The 16,364-nt window shown below is 39.7% G+C and overlaps 2 protein-coding genes across 5 annotated transcripts in view; one reads left to right on the forward strand and one right to left on the reverse strand.

Annotated features, from left to right (window-relative positions):
* BTRC (beta-transducin repeat containing E3 ubiquitin protein ligase) overlaps nucleotides 1–16,364 on the reverse strand; it is a 185,893-nt gene that overhangs the window by 126,410 nt on the left and 43,119 nt on the right. For 2 of the 4 annotated variants that reach the window (XM_059899706.1, XM_059899705.1), the window contains exon 2: nucleotides 959–1,066. The exons of the other annotated variants lie outside the window; for them this stretch is intronic. In XM_059899706.1, the coding sequence (XP_059755689.1) occupies nucleotides 959–1,066 (108 nt within the window). The remainder of the gene's footprint in view (nucleotides 1–958; nucleotides 1,067–16,364) is intronic. 4 annotated transcript variants of the gene reach the window in all.
* On the forward strand, nucleotides 10,289–10,723 carry LOC132350660 (guanine nucleotide-binding protein G(I)/G(S)/G(O) subunit gamma-5). Its single transcript, XM_059900001.1, has one exon. It carries the CDS (start codon nucleotides 10,376–10,378, stop codon nucleotides 10,580–10,582), a length of 207 nt encoding a protein of 68 aa, XP_059755984.1. The 5' UTR covers nucleotides 10,289–10,375; the 3' UTR covers nucleotides 10,583–10,723.

Raw genomic sequence — 16,364 nt, forward strand, 5'->3', positions numbered from 1 at the left:
TTTTAAAGCCTATGCCCTTCACCATATTGTATCTCATAAGACAAGCAAAGGAAGTTTTGCAAAGGACAAATATCCAGCATCATCATCACTAAAATACTTATATTAAAGTAAGTATTTTCATTAAAGACAAGTAACTGGGGACTTCCCTGGTGGCGCAGTGGTTAAGAATCTACCTGCCAATGCAGGGGACACAGGTTCGAGCCCTGGTCTGGGAAGATCCCACATGCCATGGAGCAACTAAGCCCATGCACCACAACTACTGAGCCTGCGTTCTAGAGCCCGCGCGCCACAACTACCGAAGCCCGCGCGCCTAGAGCCCGTGCTCTACAACAAGAGAAGCCACTGCAATGACAAGCCCGCACTCCACAATGAAGAGTAGCCCCCGCTCACCACAACTAGAAAAGGCCTGCGTGCAGCAACGAAGACCCACCGCAGCCAGAATAAATAAATAAATTTATTTATTTAAAAAAACCCAAAAGAACATATACAAACACACACATATATAATAGTATAGTAGCCAGGAGACACTCTGAATTGAGCACTTTATATTTTTAGTAATCACAAGAAAAACACAAGAAGGCGCCCGGGCAACTGGTTGTAATTAATTGATTGATTATATTAATTGGCTTTATATAGGCCCAGAGCAAACATTACATATTGAATGCTATTTATTGAGATTACTTTAAAATTCACTATCATACTTCTACTAGGTATGAAAACCAACAAGTCAAGTTGCGCTATGTCAATTTTGGCAAACCAATCACGATAATAAAAATGTCTCAAGAGTGGATGGATCTGGATCTACATTATAAATTAGAGAACTGAGTGACGTGAAATATAGGCAATATGAAGGAGAAAAGTGAACGTAAGTAAAGGATGGGAAAGAAGGAGAGACACACCAATTAATTAGACACACATACTAATGCCCACAAATAACCCACAGAGACAGAGAAAGTACCTGGAAAGCTGTGAGTGCGCCAGTCCCTGGGTTATACAGGCATCGCAGCGAAGGCATGCTGTCCGCCAGGCTGGAGCAGCCCAGCCACAGAGACCTGGGCATAGAGCACTGCAGAGAGAGGACAACTATGAGATGGGACAGTATGAGACAGGATGGCACAGATTACAGGAATTTTCAAGGCTTGGCTAAATACAATATTCCAGTTGCAGCTTGCCTTTATGATAGACACATCTTCAAGAAACATACTACTTACTAGTTCTAACCCCAGAAGGAAACTCAAAAGGGACACTAGTGGCCAAAAAGCAAGAAAAAAAATTTATAGGTCAAAAATCCAAATATTTAATAAAAATTTTTATCCCTGTTCATCTTCTATGTATGAATCTAAAGGAAATCTACTTCTTAACCCAATTAATCAATTCTTTTCCTCTACGCACCTCAACTCATCTCCCATAAACTCACCACAGAGTGAAATATTGTGCAGACTAAGCAGAAAAAAGGAATTATTCATGGTAGCATTTCAATATTAGAAATGGTAACTTAGAAGACAAAATATAACAGGAAAGTTAAAGTTTTTTTTTAGAAGGTGGGGAGAAGGCAAAGAAAAAGTATTATACCCCTACAGCTTTGACAGCAACTAACTCTGCACAGTTTGCATGTGTTTTATGTATCCTGTTAGTCTGCTATTAACCAAAATGCATAGTTACCACAGCAGCTGCCTCTTCATCTTTCCAGATGGATTAAGGGGGGTGGGAATATTGGAGGGAGGAGGCAGGAAGCAATCCAAACAGAAGGGAAAACAACAACAAAGAAAGAAGCAGAGACAGGGACAGAAAAAGAGGAAAAAAAGAGAACCCCAAAAAGCTGCTGGTCCTAAAACCTTCTAAAGAAACAAAAACAAATGTATAAGTGTGAATATACATATAGTGTATTCAGCAGCAAACAAACAAAAAACAAGGTAGAAATTATGAGTTCTAGTAGTACTAATTAAACAATATGAGTGGTACTCCTCCTGTAGCTTCATGAAACACTGTATCTTTTAGAAGAATTTTTACATTCCCTAAATGTATCTCAGGCTGAAGCTCTGTCCATCAACTTGGGTGCTATTACAGTCTAATAATACTAAAAAACTAAATACCTGATCACAGCACATATAAAAACAGAAAAATATTTTGAAATATGTCAGTGCACGTAATATTAAACTTTATAAGTTTTGAAATATTTACTATCATCGTGGGACTTTTTTTCTTCTTAAAACACTTTAGTTAGAGAAATATTAAGGAAACAAAATATGGTATTCATTGTTCACACTATCTATAACTGATATAAGGATAGTATGCTGCAAAGTACTCCAAAAAATGGTGGGCCAATAATTTATTACAACTGAAGTCTGTTAATCAATTGAATGAGTTTACCAGCTTTTAAAAAGCATACACAGCATGTTTTTAAATGCCTGAAACATGTTTTCGACTACTTGAAAGAATCAGAAAAAGACTGAAATGTTGCAACAAGGGGCCTGCAGTGCTTTAAGGAGAATATAGTATCTAATGCCCATGAAGTTCAACAGCACAAATTCATTTTCACAAAGAAAGCTGAAAATCTTGACTCCTCCCCCTGTGTGGCTGCCTGGAAAAAGCCACAGTTCCTCTTCACTGATAGAAGGCCCTGCAGGCAAAGGGCTGGCCTTAGCATTTACTATATGAAAGCTGAAAGACAAAATCTCCTAAACTCAGGTCCCTGTTGGTCAACTTCTAAGAGTAACAGAAGCTATAATAATGAACAATAAAAAGATTGCTGCATTGAGAGTTTATGTATCCTTAAGCCATGGAATAGAAGAATTCCCTTTTCACTACTATATCAACTAAAAAATTCAGGCCAAGAGAACTATAGTATTCCATAGGCCATGTAATACATTCACACTCTACCTATACAAATTCAATGACTGGCTCTTAAGAATTCCAATTTAGGGATTTCCCTGGTGGTCCAGTGGTTAAGAATCTGTCTTGGAATGCAGGGGACGCCGGTTCGATCCCTGGTCAGGGAACTAAGGTCCCACATGCTGCGGGGCAACTGAGCCCATGCACCACAACTACAGAGAAGCCTGCGCGCCGCAAAGAAAGATCCCCCATGCCCTAAGACCTGATGCAGCCAATAAATAAATTTAAAAAAAAAGAATCCCAATTTAGTTCACTCACTTCAAAAATGAAACTCCTACTGTCACATAGGATAATCATATCTGCCTACCCTTACTGCACAAGGTTTTGGTAAAATTAAAATAAGGGATCTAAAAAATTCAAGTACAGGGACTTCCCTGGTGCTCCACTGGCTAAGACTCCACATTTCCAATGCAGGGGGCCTGGGTTCAATCCCTGGTCAGGGAACTAGATTCCATATGCCGCAACTAAGAGAACTGCATGCTGCAACTAAAGATCCCGCATGCCACAACTGAAGATCCCTCATGCTGCAACTAAGACCCAGTGCAGCCAAATAAATATTTAAAAAAAAACAAACTTCAGGTACAAAAGAAAAAAATATAAAGTGCCATCATTACCAAGAACAGGCTTCCATGAATGCCACTTGCATTTCAAAATGTTCTGGGAAGCCATTATGAACTGCAGATCATTGAATCAATAAATTCATCCATTAATCAAATATTTAGTGTTCATTAGCAGAATAGACACAAGTGGAGTACAAGGAGAGCAGAAACAAAATTTATCAAGCATAAATTGTTTGCCAGTCATTGTGCTAGATTCTTAAAAACATTATTTCACTTAATCATTACAATCCTGTCAAAGAATTATTAGTATTTTCACTTTAACAGGAGAGTAAACTCAAGTTCAGAGAAGTTACAGTGACTAAATGTCAGTGGCAGAAATAAGACCACAATGTGTTTGCCTCCCAAAATCCACACTCACCACTATAAAGACCTATTCTCAAGTAGTTTACACTCTATTTGAGGGAGATAAGTTAACACAAATAGTAACTACAAGGAAAAATACAATAACATACTAAACTGTGTTAGACAATAGCTGCTATATAAGTTTAGTTAAAATTTCTAATTTTTAAAAAGTTCAGACACAGTCTTTAATTTTATTGTAGCACTTGTTACTGTATGTAAATTAATTATATGTTTGCCTCCTCTATCATAATGTATTTGTCAGATATGAGTCATGTCTTTTTTTTTTTAATCTCCAGCATGTGGTCATAGTAGATGCTCAATAAATGTGCTCTTAATGGCAGGTGATCATTGAAAGCTACATATCAAAGAGAAGTAAGGAAACAGTTTTTGCTTATAGAACAGTGAGAATACTGATAAAATAACACTGTTTACTTTACTGAGACTGATATTACCAGGCTGAAAGGTATGTGTTTTGGATAAATCTCTTTCGCGATTCATTATCTTACTCACCTGTAAAACAATCTAGTAAGTAAGAAAGATCCAGAGAGGTTAAATAAATTACCAAAAGTGAGTGGGTACCACGCAAGTGGTAAATATGGGATTCAAACTAGATACTCTGACTACCTAGAATAATGCCACGTAAATGATGGCACTTAAGGACTTCTCTGGTGGTCCAGTGGTTAAGACTCTGCGCTTCCACTGCAGGGGACACAGGTTCAATCCCTGCTTGGGGAAGTTCCGCATGTTGCCACGGTATGGCCAAAAAAAAAAAAGGCACTTTATTAAAAAGTCACACATGGGGCTTCCCTGGTGGCGCAGTGGTTGAGAATCTGCCTGCTAATGCAGGGGACACGGGTTCAAGCCCTGGTCTGGGAAGATCCCACATGCCACGGAGCAACTAGGCCCGTGAGCCACAACTACTGAGCCTGCGCGTCTGGAGCCTGTGCTCCGCAACAAGAGAGGCCACGATAGTGAGAGGCCCGTGCACCGCGATGAAGAGTGGCCCCCGCTTGCCGCGACTAGAGAAAGCCCTCGGACAGAAACGAAGACCCAACACAGCCAATAATAAATTAATTAATTAATTTAAAAAAAAAAAAGAAAAGAATGGTTGGCAACCACGCATTTCCATTCTAGAAAAAAAAAAAAAAAGTCACACATGGAGTTAGTTCATTTATTAAAAAATGTGGAGCCAAAGGTGGTTTAGGGGCACTGGACTAACTCAGAAACTAAAGAAAAGGAGTCTCACCCAAGAGGCCATGTTAATCATCAAAGTAATGGGCAAAGAGAAGACAAACTTACATAAAGAGAAAGATCAACAGGACTTACTGACTGACGAAAGGAACAAAGAAAGATGAGTCAGAAATAACCCAAGATTCCAAATGAATGACTGGAAGAATGGTGGTAGCACTGACAGACACATGTAAATTGAAAACTACCTGTGGGTTTGGGGGTGTTGGGGTGGGGGTGGAGTAGATAAGCTCAGAAATCATAAACATAACGTGATAATAAACCTCTAGTATGTGAGTAAAAATATGGCATGAAAGCATGGGTATAAACCTGTAAGCATTACATAGATGTGGCAATCACTGGCTTCCGTATAAACTACAATGCACTAGGTTAAAAGCATTTGCTGTAAAAATACTAGTGAGATTTTTTTTAATATGAAAAATAAAATTTGATTCCTCTTCCCCCTCATCTCCTTTCCTACCTGAAAAATGAACTTCAACAGCCATTAAGTGAGTACAAGCTAAGTGGGCATCAAACTGAGTGGTATAAGTGGCGATGATGGCCCAATACAGGCTTTTGGAGTCCAAGTGGTGTGAGAAAGGTGTCCCTGAGGGGTAAAAGCCCTGGCATAGAGTTTCAGAGCCCAAGTAGGGTGACAGAAAAAAATCTTTACAAGAGGGTGGCCTGGCATGGGGTTCTATAGCCCTAGTGGAGTGAGGAGAGCTTCTACATGGGGGACTGAAGTGGCCGTGAGCAGGATAATGAGCATGTCCATGTGACGGGGAAGGGCAGGGCAGTGAGGGTTTCCCAAGTGGGCAGAAGACATTCATAGAGTAGAGGGGTAGTGGCACAGCACTGAATTCAGACCCAGTGGGGTGAGGGGCAGTGGCCCAGCAAAGAGTTCCAGACTCAGTAGGGAGAGAAGGGTGGAAGGGTTAGCCCAGTGCAAATAGATCCCAAAAGGGTGAGGAAGGCATCCATAAAGAGTATGGGGTGGGAAATGGAGAGAGAGCTATGTTGGCAATGGGAGATGAGTTATACAGGAAGATTCATCAAATGAGGGGGGGAGGGGCTTCCCTGGTGGTACAGTGGTTAAGAATCCGCCTGTCAATGCAGGGGACACGGGTTCGAGCCCTGGTCTGGGAAGATCCCACATGCCATGGAGCAACTAAGCCCGTGCACCGCAACTACTGAGACTGCGCTCTAGAGCCCACGAGACACAAATACTGAGCCCACGTGCCACAACGACTGAAGCCCACACGCCTAGAGCTCATGTTCTGCAACGAGAAGCCACTGCAACGAGAAGCCCGCACACCACAACGAAGAGTAGCCCCCGCTTGCCACAACTAGAGAAAGTCCGCGCGCAGCAACAAAGACCAAACGCAGCCAAAAATAAATAAATAAAATAAATTTATTTTTTAAAAAATTAGGCGGGTAGATCAAATATTGAGGATAATAAGAGCAAGGATTCTCATGAGAGAAGAGTTACAAATATAGAAAGGAAGAAAGCCAGAGTGAATACTATGCTGCTGAACTACAATTGAAGATGTTATGAATGCAAAGCTTCATAACAAAGACAGACAATTTCTAGGTAAGTGATGTATGTATATGTGTGTGTACACATACATACACAAACACACACCCTGGCTCTATCAACTGCGAGGGTCTAGTAACAGTAACACCTTAATAGCAATGAGTATAGTTAATGATTCTAAATATCACTCTCCACTAAAAGGAACCAGAGCTCCTTAGAACATGGCTAATTCCAGGACTTGGGCAAGTAAAGTTTAAGATGAGCTCAGAGTATCATCTTGTGGTACTCAAAGAATGGTGAAGACATGGCAAGATGATACAGGGGCCAGTGCAAAAAGCTCTCACAGGCTAATTCTGTGACAAACTGAACATCAGAGTAAATAATGATGATAATGGATTATAATACTGGCAGTCAAACTCTAACATGCCCCCCAGTCATCCCCACCTCCTGATATTCATAACACTTGTAAGTAATCCTGTCCCCTTGAGTGTGGGATAGCCTACTACCTTGCTTCTAGGTTATATAAGATTGAAACTTCCATCTTGCTAATACTCTACTGCCTTCTTGGCTTGCATGCTTTGATGAAGCAAGTAGTCATACTAGAGAGGTTCACATGGCAAGAAATGAGGGTAGCCTCCAGTCAACAGTCAGCTAGGAACTGAGTCTCCACTAACCCTTGAGGAAAGGAATTCTGCCAAAAACCACATAAACTTGAAGTGGATCTTTCCCCAATCAAGCCTTCAAATGAGACCTCAGCCCTGGCCAGTACCTTCATTATAGTCTTGTAGGAGATCTTAAAGAGGACCCAGGTCAGGCATGCCCACAAGTGCACACTGTGCAGTATGTATGTGACTAATCAACAGACTGAAAGCGACTGACTGATCATTATGTTCATCTGCTTTCCACATAGTGATCTGTGGACTGGGGAGCTAGCAAGGAAGTTTGCACTTTACAAAAATTACAGTTAATAAACTCTGATAACTGAAATTTGAACCATGTTTTGGGGGACTAGTGTTATTTAACTAAACTGTAGTAATTGAAATTTGTGCATATCAGAACCATGCAAAGTGAGGACTTCCAGTACATTAAATTTAAATAAAATAGAAACTCTAAGTAAAAGAACATTAGACCTCAGCTACTACCATAAGGAAGTAGCTGATATCAAACTTACCCTCCCATCATAGATCAAAAAAAAAAAAGGGACAGGGCTTCCCTGGTGGCGCAGTGGTTGAGAATCTGCCTGCCAATGCAGGGCACACGGGTTCGAGCCCTGGTCTGGGAAGATCCCACATGCCGCGGAGCAACTAGGCCCGTGAGCCACAACTACTGAGCCTGCGCAACTGGAGCCTGTGCTCCACAACAAGAGAGGCCGCGATAGTGAGAGACCCGCGCACCGCGATGAAGAGAGTGGCCCCCGCTTGCCACAACTAGAGAAAGCCCTCGCACAGAAACAAAGACCCAACACAGCCAATAAATAAATAAATAAATAAATAAATAAATAAATAATAAAAAAGTGTTTTAAAAAAAAAAAAGGGACAAAATATGTGAAACATATATTTGAAAACATTGGACAACAGGCAGTACCAGACTGTAATCCCTGAAAGACAGGAAATAAATGAGGTGATCCTTAAAACTGTCTAAGTCTTAAACCTCAAGGCACTTTCTAGTCCGTGGCATAAGAAAGGGGACTCCAAGAAAAGCAAAATAGGACCACTTATTGAGGAAACGGAGAACAGAATGTGGGGAGGCTAAATAGACTAGAATTGGTGAGTCAGAGTATTGGAGAAAGAATTATGCAGAAAAAAGCTCTAGATAACTGAACAGGGGACTCCTTAAGTCTATTCCTAAACACTGAGTCCTGTTTGCATAGGGTGAAACTCCATAAGGCCAGGCAAAAAACCATGAAGGAGCTATAAGCTCAACAACTCCTAGAACCCACACAGAGCTGGGGAACTTTTCTGTTCTGACCAGCCAGATTGCAGAAGCCTAACTGAACATGTGGGACATTGAGTAGGAGCCCCAGAAAGCTCACACCTCACTTGTAGGGATAAACTACACTAGTATAAAAAAAGGTTACACTAAACTTATCTTAATAAAGCTTAAAATCAAGTCACAGCAGCATCAAACTGCAAGAAGCTTAACTGCTGGCCAAAATAAACTCAACACATTCTTTTAAAAAGACAACAAAATACAAATACTGAATCATGTAGCATTCATAATGTCTAATCTAAAATTACTAGATGAGGGAATTCCCTGGTGGTCCAATGGGTAGGACTCGGTGCTTCCACCATGGGCCTGGGGTCAATCCCTGGCTGGGGAACTAAGATCCTTCAAGCCTCACAGCATGGCCAAAAAATAATAATAATAAAAATTAAATTAAATTAAATTACTAGATGAGACAAGAAGCATTAAAATGTGTCCCATAACCAGGAGGAATATCAGTCAATAGAAGCAGATCCAGAAATGACAGAGATAATGAAATTAGCAGGCTGGGCTTCCCTAGTGGCGCAGTAGTTAAGAATCCGCCTGCCAATGCAGGGGACACGGGTTCGAGCCCTGGTCCGGGAAAATCCCACATGCCGCGGAGCAACTAAGCCCGTGCACCACAACTACTGAGCCTGCGCTCTAGAGCCCGTGAGCCACAACTACTGAGCCTGCGTGCCACAACTACTGAAGCCTGCGTGCCTAGAGCCCATGCTCCGCAACAAGAGAAGCCACCACAATGAGAAGCCCGCTCACCCCAACGAAGAGGAGCCCCCACTCACCGCAACTAGAGAAAGCCTGTGTGCAGCAACAAAGACCCAATGCAGCCAAAAATAAATAAAATAAATTAAAAAATTTTTTAAATTAAAAAAAATTAAAAGAAATTAGCAGGCCAAAACATTAAAATAGCTATTCTAACATTAGCTATTCTAACAACAGCTATTCTATGATTCTAGAATCGTAGGATATAAAAAAGGAATGAAATAAGACTTCCAGAAAAGGAAAATACAATGTCTGAAATAGTTATTTCATGAGACGGGATTAACAGCTAACTACAACAATGTAGAGGAATAGATCAGTAAATCTGAAGAAACAGCAATATGCAAAATAATGCACTAAGAGAAAAAAGACTGGAAAAAATTGAATCATGCCTCAGTGACCCATGAGAAATAAACAAGTGGTTCAACATATGTATAATTTGGTATCCCATAAAGAAAACCAGGGAGTGAGTGGGGAGGAAGCATATATTTTCCAAATATATTTGGAAATGATAACAGATACAATCCACACAAAATTTTTTTTTAATATTTATTTATTTGGTTGCACCGGATTTAGTTGCGGCAGACAGGCTCCTTAGTTGCAGCTCGCCAGCTCCTTAGTTGTGGCATACGAACTCTTAGTTGCTGCATGCATGTGGGATCTAGTTCCCTGACAAGGGATCAAACTCGGGCCCCCTGCATTGGGAGCACAGAGTCTCATCCACTGCGCCACCAGGGAAGTCCCCCACACAAAAGTATTAAAAGTTCCAGAAATATAAATATGTGGGTAAATATCTTTAAATCTTTCTCATTTAAAAAAATTTTAAATACAATAACAATTTAAGTAAAAATAATAATGAACTGTGATATCCATAATATATTTGGAAATAAAACATATGAAAACAACACAAAGAATAGGAGGAGGAGGCTCCGCCGCCCCGCAGTCCCGCCGTTTGGCCCTGCGGACCCACCACCGATCCACCGACGGATTGCCGATCTGCCCAGCTCTCGCGTGCGCCATGTCTGGTTCCTCCAGCGTCGCCGCTATGAAGAAAGTGGTTCAACAGCTCCGGCTGGAGGCCGGGCTCAACCGCGTGAAGGTTTCCCAGGCAGCTGCAGATTTGAAACAATTCTGTCTGCAGAATGCTCAACATGACCCCCTGCTGACTGGAGTATCTTCAAGTACAAATCCCTTCAGACCTCAGAAAGTCTGTTCCTTTTTGTAGTAAAATGAATCTTTGCAAGGTTTTTAAACCACTTTTCATAAACCGGTGAATATTCAAAGGAAAGCTAAATCTGAAGCCTGTACAAAAGCCTGTCTCTATAACACGTGCCATACTATATAAACTTCTACTTTTGTCAGTCTACCTCTCTGAATATTCATGAATTTCTGTTTCACAAGGGTAATTATTTTATATACACTGGTGGCAGCATATAATAAAATACTTAGTATAAAAAAAAAATAAAAAAAAAATAAAAAAAAAAAGAATAGGAGGAGGAAATGGAAATACATTATATGTTGTTGGGCTGCACCCCACAGGCCTGCAAGGCCTGTGCTTGCCCAGCTTCAAGCCTTTAGAAAGAGGTGAGAGTCAGCAACAGAGACAACAATGGGTTAATGGATGGGGGAGCTTACACATCTGAAGCAAGGTCCTGGAACGACACACCACTGTGTCCGGCAGTCAGCGGGCAGGACATGGTGGCAGTCTTCACCCCCAGGGGAAAAGGGAGATTACCAGTTATAGGGGAATTGACATCAGGTGGGCTCATTAGTTACCAGGGGAACCAGTAGAAGGGCACGCCCCTCACCGCCCCTTTGATAAGATCAATCACTAGCTGGGGCCTGGGGCAAGTACTAGGAAGGTCAGTCATGTGTGTAATATATAGGTGAAGCAGGCACTGGTCTGGCAGGGGATGTACAGAGAGCAAGAGAACAGCCATCTTGAGTGGCCTGACAATACACATGTGAAGTAAAACAATACTTCAAGGGAGACTGTGATAAGTTAAAGACGCATACTGTTTTGCAAATCATATATCTGCTAAGGGTCTAATATCCAGAATATATCAATATAAAGAACTTTACAACTCAATAACAAAAGACAAACAACTCAATTAAAAATGGACAAAGGACTTGAATAGACATTTCTCCAAAGAAAATACACAAACTGACAAAAAAAAACATTGACTCAACATCAATAGTCATTAGGAAAATAAAAATCAAAACCACAAGATGCCCTTCACACCCGCTAGGATGGCAGTAAAAAACAAAAACAAAAAAACCCCAGAGCTATCTAGATACCTCAGGAAAAAAGCATGCCAGGAGATCCAGATAGACTGGAAGGATCTTTATCATCAAAGTCCTACCCAGTCTCAAAAGCTTTTGAAGCTACAATTAAAAACAAAACAAAACAAGACCAGAAAATAACAAGTTATGGTGAGGATGTGGAGAAACTGAAACCCTCATACACTGCTAGTGGGAATATGAAAAGTTCAGCCACTGTAGAAAGCAGCTTGGCAGTTCCTCAAGAAGTTAAACATAGAATTACCATGTGATCACTTCTAGCAGTTCCACTCCTGGGTATATTCCCCAAAGAACTGAAAATACTCAAATATATGTACACACATGTTCACAACAACCTTATTCACAATAACCAAAAGGTAGAAACAGCCTATATGTTCACCAACAAATGAACAGATACATGAATTGTGGTATATACACACAATGGGATATTATTCAGCCATAAAAATGAAGTACTGATACAAGGTGAACCTTAAAAACATTATGCTAAGTAAAAGAAGCTATATACAAAAGATCACATATTGTATGATTCCATTTATATAAAATATCCCGAATAGGTGAATGCAGATTAGTGATTGCCAGGGCCTGGAGGAAGGGGGAAATGGACAGAAACTGCTTAATGAATAAGTTTTACTTGGATTGATGGAAATGTTTTGGAACTAGATAGAGGTGGTGATTGCATAACATTGTGAATGTACTAAATTACCCTATACTGTTCGCTTTAAAATGGTTAATTTTACGTTGTGTGAATTTCACCTCAATAATTTTTATTTTGGCCATGCCATGAAGCTTGCGGGATCTTAGTTCCCTGACCAGGGATCACACCTGGGCCCTGGCAGTGAAAGCACCGAGTCCTAACCACTGAACTGCCAGGGATTTCCCTCAGTAAATATTTTTAAATGCATATTGTACTCTCTAGAGCAACCACTAAAACAAAAGAAAACAAAAGTACCTATTAAGCCAACATAGGAGATAAAATGGAATACAAAAAATAACTAATCCAGGACTTCCCTGATGGTGCAGCAGTTAAGAATCCACCTGCCAATGCAGGGGACACGGGTTCGAGCCCTGGTCCAGGAAGATCCCACATGCCTCGGAGCAACTAAGCTCATGCACCACAACTAGTGAGCCTGCACTCTAGAGCCTGAGAGCCACTACTGAAGCCCACATGCCTAGAGCCTGCGCTCCGCAACAAGTGAAGCCACCACAATGAGAAGCACGCACACTGCAACGAAGAGTAGCCCCCGCTCATCGCAACTAGAGAAAGCCCACACGCAGCAATGAAGACCCAACGCAGTCAAAAATAAATAAATAAATAAAATTTATTTTAAAATAAATAAATAAAGTAAATAGTATAAAAATGTTCCAATAACTCAGGGCAAACACTCTTGAAAGAAATGGAAAGATAGAAAGTATTAGCAAAGAAATAACAGATATATAGAAGAACCAAGTAGAAATATAAGAACTGAAAATAACTGAAATTTTTAAACTCATTGGACAGTCTCAGTAGCAGAATGGAGATTAGCAGACCAATATTTCTCATGAATATATAAACAAAAGTCCTAAACTAAATACTAGCAAATAAAATCCAGCAACATATAAAAAGGATTATACACCATGACCAAGTGGGATTTATCCCAGGTATACAAGGTGGCTGCCTTGAGCATTAAAGGTGTTCCAATGCCTGGCTCCATGTCTTTGTGGTGCCTGACATCTTCCCCTTTAGTTCCATGAGCTATCTCTGTACCCTTAAAATAGGTGCTTCTGCTTGCTTAAGGTGGAAATGAGACCATTTTTAACTTGAAATCAAAAGTATTCAATTAAGAAAAAAGTATAATTCTAAAATGAGTATTATCCCCAGAGTAGACACCATGGGAAGCTACACTTATTCCAACAATGTCATCAATGCTCCAAAAAAAATTTTTTTTAATTTAAGTCTTCCAAAATGAAACTGGATTAATGTTATGAAAAGCAAGTGAGTCCCTGCCTTAAAGGAGATTATAATCTAGTAGAAAATTTAGATTTAAAGGCTCAGCCAACTTTAAACATTTATAACATTTATAAACATTGAAAAACACTAGATAAATCAGAATTTAAATGTAAAATATTACTAGTTTGATATCATTATTGTTAGCCCATATAAACTCACACTTTTCTTATAATCTTTGGATGCCTAGTCCACTGCCTAGTCCAGAAGTGTTCAAGAAATCCCTGGTGAAGTGAACTGTTGAATTATCATAACAACTGAGAATAGGTGTGACACTAATCCAGGAGTTAAGACACTAATCCAGGACAAGGTGCAGACTCTTACTCAAACCAACTGTAAGATCTTGAGCAGTTCACTTAATTTCCATGTGCCTCAGCTTCTCCACTGGTAAAATGGAGTAGATTAAAATATTTCTAACAACACCTTGCAGCAATAAAATTCCATAATTCTATGATTTAAGTCTATCTTCAACACATCTAATATGGATTTTTTTTAACAGTAATTATTAGTTTCACTACAAAATCTGGCCTAAAGGGATGGAAATCCCTTTAAACAATAAGGTGAAGAGGGAGAGGAGGAAGCAGCTCCTGATGCTTATTTAGAACTGTTAGGATTCAAACCTGCCTGCTTTCTAAAATAAATTTTATTCATTATTATTTATTAAGTATGCAATTAGTCAAATATAACACTCTGATAAACTAGAATTTTGCACAAATGCTTTAAAATTCTAATAACTATGCATAAGCAGTAAATTATTCTTACTTGAATTCCTACTGCTGTGTAACGCAGGGTTACTAAGTACATAATTACATAAGAGAGCCACCCAACTTCCAAAGGAGCCATTCCAGTGAATTGTGTAAATAATATACTTTAAAAAAACATAACCTCCTCAAATATGAATTTAGATTTACCAGATATGGAGAAGCTGTGTACTGTGAGACTAGAACACAGTCTTAAAAAGGCCTTCCTAATTATGAATTTACCAGAGAGATTAGAATGACCCAAAGCAAATTAATACATACTTTTTTTTCATAACTTTCTATAAAAACATTTTCACTATTCTGCTTCAGTACAGAAAACAAAAGATCTTAAAAGTCATTGGCTTGAGATAAGGACTCCAGAGTACAAGACTATGACCAAATTTTTCCAACACTGACCTTCTGGTTTTCTTAATTACCAAATACTTGTGTTGTATTTTTCTTTCATTTGTGTCAACATAAGTCCTGAATATTTGGTCTATGGCTGACTTTACTGTAAGACTGTTGAATCTGAATGAGTAAGAACAATTTTCTTTTTAAAAAAAAAAATCACACAAAATATTCAGCATTAGCAGGCAGCATGGCATCATAATACCTAGATGCCACATGTTTTCTGTACCAAAAAGTCATTTTTAATACCCATCTACAGGAATCAACCAACTTAGTAAACAAATTTATGCATACAGCCAGGTGGTATCTTTATTCTCCCCATAACAGTACAAAAAGTAAGGTTGTTCACTTACATTTCCTTTGCTACATTATTAAAAATCACCTTATGCTAAGTAAGGAGAATTCCTATATTTTTGAAGTGTTCATTTACGTGGTAAGAATAAAACTGCAGGGCTTCCCTGGTGGCGCAGTGATTGAGAATCTGCCTGCCAATGCAGGCGACACGGGTTTGAGCCCTGGTCTGGGAAGATCCCACATGCCGTGGAGCGACTAGGCCAGTGAGCCACAATTGCTGAGCCTGCGCATCTGGAGCCTGTGCTCCACAACAAGAGAGGCCACGATAGTGAGAGGCCCGCGCACTGTGATGAAGAGTGGCCCCCACTTGCCACAACTAGAGAAAGCCCTCACACAGAAATGAAGACCCAACACAGCCATAAATAAATAAATACATAAAATTAAAAAAAAAAAAAAAGAATAAAACTGCAATTATCTCAGATTAGGTTTTACAAATTGAATCTCCTATACCTGTACTTAAAGGCCTTTTAAATCATGCCACAAAGAAATTATTTGGTTATACTGGAATTTCATTTTATTAAAATCAAGTCTAATCCCACTGCAATAAGCTCTAAGGGACTGTCCAAATTCTTTTATTGCATTAGAATTTATTGCATTAAATATTGTTTGAAATAACTAGGCCACCAGCTGAGGCCTGGGAATCATGGGGTTACACAACAATTTTTGATGATATGGGGTTGGCCTATACACAAACTTCAAATGATCACAGTACTCATTGGGAGGATTAGGCTTTATGTATTTCTGAAAGAGAGAGGGAGGAGAGAAAGGGAAAAGAGAGGAAAAAGAAAAAAGAAAAAGAAAGCTTGATTGCAACTTGAGGAGTAAACAGAAGTTGAAGCAGTCTTTCATTTTGATGAAAGGCATTTGCAACACTTTTTTTCCAGTATGGATTTACACATTTGTTCATAGCAGTTGCTATGACTCAACAGAGGACAGTATCATGTTAATAACCCACATATTAAGGCAGGCTGGCTGCCATATGAGCAATTAGCTCTTATCCCTCACTTCACAGGCAAAAAGAGCAAAAGAAGCCACAGAGTAAAATCCTTTGATTGGGAGGTGGAGGGAGATGAGACAAATCCTCACACTGGACTTCTGGAACATCCCCCTCTCTACAGATGTGTTTGCTCTAACAATGAGATCAAAAGGGAGCGCTCTCTGGAGCTTTCTTCTTAACTGAGAGGGAAACTCTCTTTATGAAAAGATCCCCTGATATCAAA

Source organism: Balaenoptera ricei, chromosome 16, assembly GCF_028023285.1.
Source record: "Balaenoptera ricei isolate mBalRic1 chromosome 16, mBalRic1.hap2, whole genome shotgun sequence".
Classification (NCBI taxonomy): Eukaryota; Metazoa; Chordata; class Mammalia; order Artiodactyla; family Balaenopteridae; genus Balaenoptera; species Balaenoptera ricei.

What these genes read in the sequence shown, in the direction of transcription:
- LOC132350660 (XM_059900001.1), top strand. Translation starts at nt 10,376, where the DNA reads ATGTCTGGTTCCTCCAGCGTCGCCGCTATGAAGAAAGTGGTTCAACAG.